Source organism: Leguminivora glycinivorella, chromosome 12 (assembly GCF_023078275.1).
Source record: "Leguminivora glycinivorella isolate SPB_JAAS2020 chromosome 12, LegGlyc_1.1, whole genome shotgun sequence".
Lineage (NCBI taxonomy): Eukaryota > Metazoa > Arthropoda > Insecta > Lepidoptera > Tortricidae > Leguminivora > Leguminivora glycinivorella.
Window position 1 is genome coordinate 14345130 of NC_062982.1, and position 6242 is coordinate 14351371.

The 6242-nt window shown below is 34.6% G+C and overlaps 2 protein-coding genes across 2 annotated transcripts; one reads left to right on the top strand and one right to left on the bottom strand.

Annotated features, from left to right (window-relative positions):
- Nucleotides 1–3536: 3536 nt before the first annotated feature.
- LOC125231805 lies at nt 3537–4712 on the bottom strand. The gene is made up of 3 exons (XM_048137384.1): nt 4572–4712; nt 4288–4366; nt 3537–3968 (listed from the first exon to the last, which is right to left on the bottom strand). Exons 2-3 carry the CDS (start codon nt 4291–4293, stop codon nt 3603–3605), a joined length of 372 nt encoding a protein of 123 aa, XP_047993341.1. The 5' UTR covers nt 4294–4366; nt 4572–4712; the 3' UTR covers nt 3537–3602.
- Nucleotides 4707–5695, top strand: LOC125232012. Its single transcript, XM_048137622.1, has 3 exons — nt 4707–4840; nt 5211–5360; nt 5485–5695. Coding segments are annotated over exons 1-3 (363 nt in total). The 5' UTR covers nt 4707–4838.
- The last annotated feature ends 547 nt before the right edge of the window (nt 5696–6242 follow it).

A 6242-nucleotide genomic window follows, 5' to 3' on the forward strand; every position in this document is an offset into this window, starting at 1 on the left:
TTTTACTTTAATAAATTCTAAAGATTGTTTATATTTTTCGTAGACGTTTATATTTCATAGAAAATAGTTTGTTTTCGTTTTCCAAGTGCAGATATTATAATTATGTAGATATTATGTAGTTACCTTGGTTACTGTTTACGATCAGAAACTATTATAATTATAATGCCTAGATATTATGTAATATTACCTTAGCGTATTACTAAACAAAAACCTTTACGATCAAACATGAAACTAAGAAAACCAATCGTGCTTACGCCAAGACATAATGCCTAAATTTAGGTACCAGTGGAATTGATATTTTTTGTAATATTCTAAAAAAAAATTGTAAATGTAAATTAGCGTATATTAATAACTAAACTAAATCAAATTATATAGAATACACTAAGTATAAATACTTAACAAATAATCTAGAGCGCTCAGCAAAACCAGATATTTGAACTTAATATTTTTGGCTTCCTTATCAAGATACATTAAGTAACCCGCCAAAATAAATTACTTAATCACAACACTAGTAAATGGTTAAATGAATTTTTAAATCGAGCGTTTTGCAGCGCCGACAACTTTAATTAAAATCGCAGCGAGCATAAAACGGCGACGATTTCAAAATAACTCGAGGGAAAAACGTCAAATCGACTATGTTTAATCATCCTCGTGTATAATATAAACCCGATATTGAAATGTAAACTTTAGCAGCTTAAGTTTAAGGTTTTCTGGGTTGGCTGGGTGCGGATTCAGATACGATTTTGTGTAAAGTTACTGATCAAATGCTCCCATTTAGTTTTGTTTCCTTCGGCGCAGCTGCTACAGAATGCTAGTGCTTTCGTATATTAGCAGATAATAAATAACAACCGTTCCGAAGGATAGAATTCTGAACTAAGTTCGAGCTACAGTTGAAAAAGATTTAATTAATATCTTCTATTATTTTTAAACAGCGAGAACGAACTGTGAATAATAAATTTAATTTCCAAGGGACTTAAGACTTCCAAGAATTTTGAAGGCTATTTTTCTAGATTATATTAAAGATAATTAAGAACTAATAAATTAGGTACATTAAAGCAAAAGTTACTTTTAAGGTATCTAATTCCTGAGATTGGAACCGAGTCTGTAATCGTGGCAAAATAGATGGCTTTAAGTAAACCGCTCCCTCGTCCATCAGGATAACAGCGGCACAGGTCGATCTTTCCGTCATATGTATTTGCGTTTCTTTAAGGACTTATAGCGCCCTCTGGCTTACTCATATACTTGATAACTTCTGGTAGGTTTTTTAATTACTTATCGCAAATAGTGGATACCCTGTTGAGCTCGGAACTAAACTACTACCCCTATAGAAAATCTTTTAACGCACCAACAAACCCGAAAGATTACAGACAAACTACCCTTGGGATCTTATTTAGAAACAAAATCAGAATGAATACAAAATCAATTCAAACTTGATACAAGCCATCCTTATCGCGCACTATAAGCCGCCCATTAGAGTGAGGAAGTACAAGTCACCAATATGTTTTCAGTATAATTTTAATATGTATTTCGAATTCCCAGCTCCAAGCGCCATGACAATGTCCAAGCGCTATTTACTTTATGAGACGACCGTTAAAGCCGGCCATCGGGATTCACGGTCCGTAACACTTTACTGAATTGCAGCCGCATAGTAAAATAATGAGACCGAATACGTGAACGAGAGTGCCGATGAAACTGTATTGCTTAAAGGCTAATGTATATTGGACGTTTAGGCAACATCGCCGGGCCTATCGCCAACAACGTCATGGTAAGTAGCCGAATGCACAAATATTTACTATCCGTATTGCGCTTCCATATTGTTGCGACAGAGTCAGACTGTTTTCGATCGGCGTCTAGCGTCGACGACTGTCATTTTAGCTAGTCACACAGTCACAAAGAATGTTCTAGAAGCTGTAATATTGCTGTAGTAGTGTGCGGTTAATATCATCATCTATCTAAATAAATCAACTGAACATAGATAACATAATGAATAATGTGTATTAATTTGAGAAATAACCTCAGATTTAAACAAAATATCTATTTCAATTTGAGATACTATCATTATAGCTACGCAAATATTCTATGAATTGTAAATTATTTTAACGCGCCTAAGTACTGATTAAAGCTTTGAGCCGAGGTTTCTTATTTCAAAAGCTTAATCAGATTACTTTGATACAAAGATTTAAAGGATTAAGTAAATCAGATAATTACGATATGGCTATTAAATTTAACCCTTTTCATTAAAATGTGGTATGAATATACCTTAATATTAAATAGGCAGATGATTGCGCGGTTCTTGAGGGCAAAAAGGTTTAACAAGCCAATTCAAATGCACACTTACATCAGAATATCTGAATGATGTCATTCACACATAGAAAAAAATAGATGGAAGGTTTTAAGCAGGATCTAAATACCTAATCTTATGTCATCCTGTACACTCTCATGAAGCATATCATTATACTGAAGAGATAGAATAGATAATAGCTACTATTACCGAGCTTCAACCAGCACCGTGCAGGATACTGCTTTTTCTCTCCAACTTTATGAAAATTACCCGGCAACCTTCAAATCAAGAGTGAACAGGCATCTTCTGGGCGAGCTCACTCCATCGTAGGCCACGTCTTTGCCTTCGGCTAGTCTGTGGCCAAGAGTAAGCCCATTAAATGGGCTTTATAATAAATAAAAAAAAAATTGGTAAGTGGCTCTCTGTCATATTTTATTATATTCTGATGGAAAAGTGGTGCCATGACGACCATGTGGTCTACAATCCATGGTCATTTAGTCCTCGTACGTCTTGCGCCAATACAGCTACGCGCAAGCACGAGTAAAATGCAAGAGTAGTGTAATATTGGTGCACCTGGATCAAAGAACGGTGCCACCAATATAAATTATGAATCGATCGATCATTCAAATACTCATTTTGCATCCATTCAAGATGTCACGTATCCACCAATATTACACATTATAATAGGTACTAATTCGAATCGATCGATCATTAAAAAATTTTTCGTTCACTTAAGAAGTCTCATATTCAAGAAGTGAGGTAGCAGAATACTTGTAGATTGTAGGTAAATGTAACTGCAATAAATATTACACGTTCGAATACTTTTCAAAGCAATCCAAGAAATCATCATTCAAATATTAATTTCGTCTCCATTCAAGAAGTCATGTATTCAATGGAACTAGCGAGATAGGAGAATGCTTGTACTAGGTACATCTAGTTGACTCGTTTTACCTACCTATTCAAATATGTGCTAATTTTACATCAATTAAGGAAGTCATGTATTTAAGAGGGGGATATTTAGAATATTAGTAGGTAATTAACACGTATAACTATAATCGAGTTTTTGTATACATTGAGGTATGTAATCTGAAATCTCTAAATAGAAATGTCTACCCGATATGAGTAATGATTTTGATTTCGTACTGATGAGTTAGGTACTGTTCTCTTAATAAGATATTATTTTATAGTTTTATGTACCTACTCTAGGTAATTAACATTGAGGTAAAAGTTGGATATAGTTAAATGAAATTACGTGTACTTTTATAATGTTTATTAACTTAAGAACTATGTTCATATTACACAATCACATTAAATTGTACCCTTATTCGATGGTGTACCCATGTGGCGTATCTGAGGACAAACCTTCGTCTATCTTGTCAATTACTCTACGCGTTAATTCGTAAACTTGGTCTAATAACGTATTTTTCACTACATATTGGGCACACAGCTCGGCATTACATTTACATATATGTTCAAAGTTCTCATTCAATTTGTTACTGTCGTAAATTTCTATTTTGATGACTTTTGTACCTCCATTCCGATGTGGTTTTTTGATAAACGAGTAAACGGGTGTTGCCTTCCTCTTGACCCCCAAGGACAGACGTCTCACCCCTGACTCCCGTTCACTCTGACTTTGAGTTTGGGATGATGCCAAAGGAACGAAGTTGAATAGGTGTTCTGATGTATCCTGTAATTAATAATTAAGTTATTAGTTTAATGTTAACTACGAGTATTAACTTTTAATTAAATGAAAACTTGAAATAAGTTACATTAATAATAAAATATTTTATTGCACACAAAAAAAAAACATAAGTTACAGAGAAATCCGATGAAATTAACGAAGTAGGTGACTACAGGTGGACTTAGCGCTAAGCAGACACATACATTAAAAATTGTATTTACTTAATTATTATTTTATATCAATTACGTATGAGTAATGTAACCATTATAATTTGAAATTATTTTATAATAATAATACAAACACTCACTCTAAAAAAAATACTTACCGACATATTTTCCGTAGAACTAATCGCGTTGAATATATAAGAGTAAATAATATTTTCACTTATTTTCGGGGGTTTATATCTGAAATTATTGTGTTATTAGAGTTCAAAATCAAACGTTTAAAAAAAATGACATCACATTGTATTGAGATACGATTGGATTTACGATGTTAGCAATAATGCACTAAAGCAAATAAAATATACTAGCTCCGATCGCGACATTGTCTGTTTTTCTAAGATTAAAACCATAAAATGAATTTAATGAATAAAAAATATATGGTAAGTACCTTCACGTATTTGTTTTATATTATACACGGTGATCTGATTTTGCTGCGTTGTGGGATTTGCAATCGATGATTGTTTCCACCGACTAAGTGCTGAGTTGCGTTTTTCAATCACGTTGACAAATTTCATATAGGTATTGCGTTAGCTCCACGTGAATTTTCACTACTTAAGCTCCTCAGATCGATCCTCTTGATTCATTCCGCTACACAGGAAGCAAGGAAAACCCACTGTTCTCTCTACTGAAGCTACAAGGACATCATCATCATACAATGTAAGTGTGAATAAATGTATATTGTAATGTTGCTTATATAATTTTGACGACTTATCTGACCTACTGGTTAGTGACTAGCTACTAAGCCAGGGGCTTCTGGGTCGAATCTCAGTAAGGGTTTGTGTGATGAACACATATATTTGTTCCCGAGTCATGGTTGTTTTCTATGTGTTATTATGCGAGTACTCGCAACGCAAACTTACTGTAGGACTTAGTAAGAATATCCTATATTATTTATTTATTTATATTCGCAAAGTAACAAACTCGTAAAAATAATTAATCATTATTCAAATAAAACAACGTTAGAGTAATGGAGAATTATAATTATAAATGAATTATTTTAATAGCACATTATTTATTTTATTTCCAGGTCAAAACCCTCGTCCCACGCTGAAGATTTATATCTCTCATCCTCCACGGAGGAAGATTCGTCGGCACCGCCGCCGCCACCGCCGAAGGTTGACGTGATCGACAAAAAGAAAAAATCCAAGCCGCCGACATCGACGAGCTCGAGCAAGAGGTAGGTGTATACATAAATATTAGATAGTTGTGTGTTCTCAAAACCATAAAATAGCCTTTACGTAGTATTCTAACGCAGATTATAAATTAATAATATTTTAATAGTAACTTATTTTTATTTCCAGGTCAAAACGTTCGTCCCATACCGATTCGTATCTCTCATCCTCCACTGAGGAAGATTTGCCAGCACCGCCACCGCTACCACCGAAGGCTGACGCGGTCGAAAAAAGAAAAATCCAAGCCATCGACATCGTCAGCAAGCTCGAGCAAGAGGGTCAGAATAGCTCCTGTGAAGCCGCGGCACGGCACTGCAGCGGAACTATTCGGTGCCGATAGCGATGACGAGGGATTAGAAGCGAACCAACCTGCAGGGGAGGGTAAATTATTATCGTACATTTCACGACGACTTGCGAACGGTTTTGCTCGTCAGACAAATCCTGATAAAAAGGGCACCCACTTTGTTGAGGTCAAAGTGTATAAATGCGATGATATTGAAAAGGTGACACCAGTAAATCGATGGCGTCATGCTGTAGTAAATATTAAAAACCGAACCGATGATAATACTGAAGCTTGGAGACACTTGGCTAATTTTATTCACGCAACGCGAAAGGAATACCGAACATGTGCGCCGTCATTTGTTAGCAATTATTATTGATCAATTTAAGCCATCGTATATATCTCTTATTACCACACTTATTAGTGCATCTGTAATAAAATACGAGGATTATAAATAAATGACTAATAAATAACGAGCTGATATTTGTGGTATTCCTTTTACGTTCTGTGAATAATTTTAACTAAATGTTCAAACGTGTTAGAGTGAATTTATTTCTTTTTCGTACATAGAATTATTCCTTTTTGTAAAATATGGGACCAATTGCAT

What these genes read in the sequence shown, in the direction of transcription:
- LOC125232012 (XM_048137622.1), top strand. An exon ending in TCGACGAGCTCGAGCAAGAG is followed by an intron (nt 5,361 to 5,484) that starts GTAGGTGTATAC and finishes TTTTATTTCCAG; the next exon opens with GTCAAAACGTTCGTCCCATA.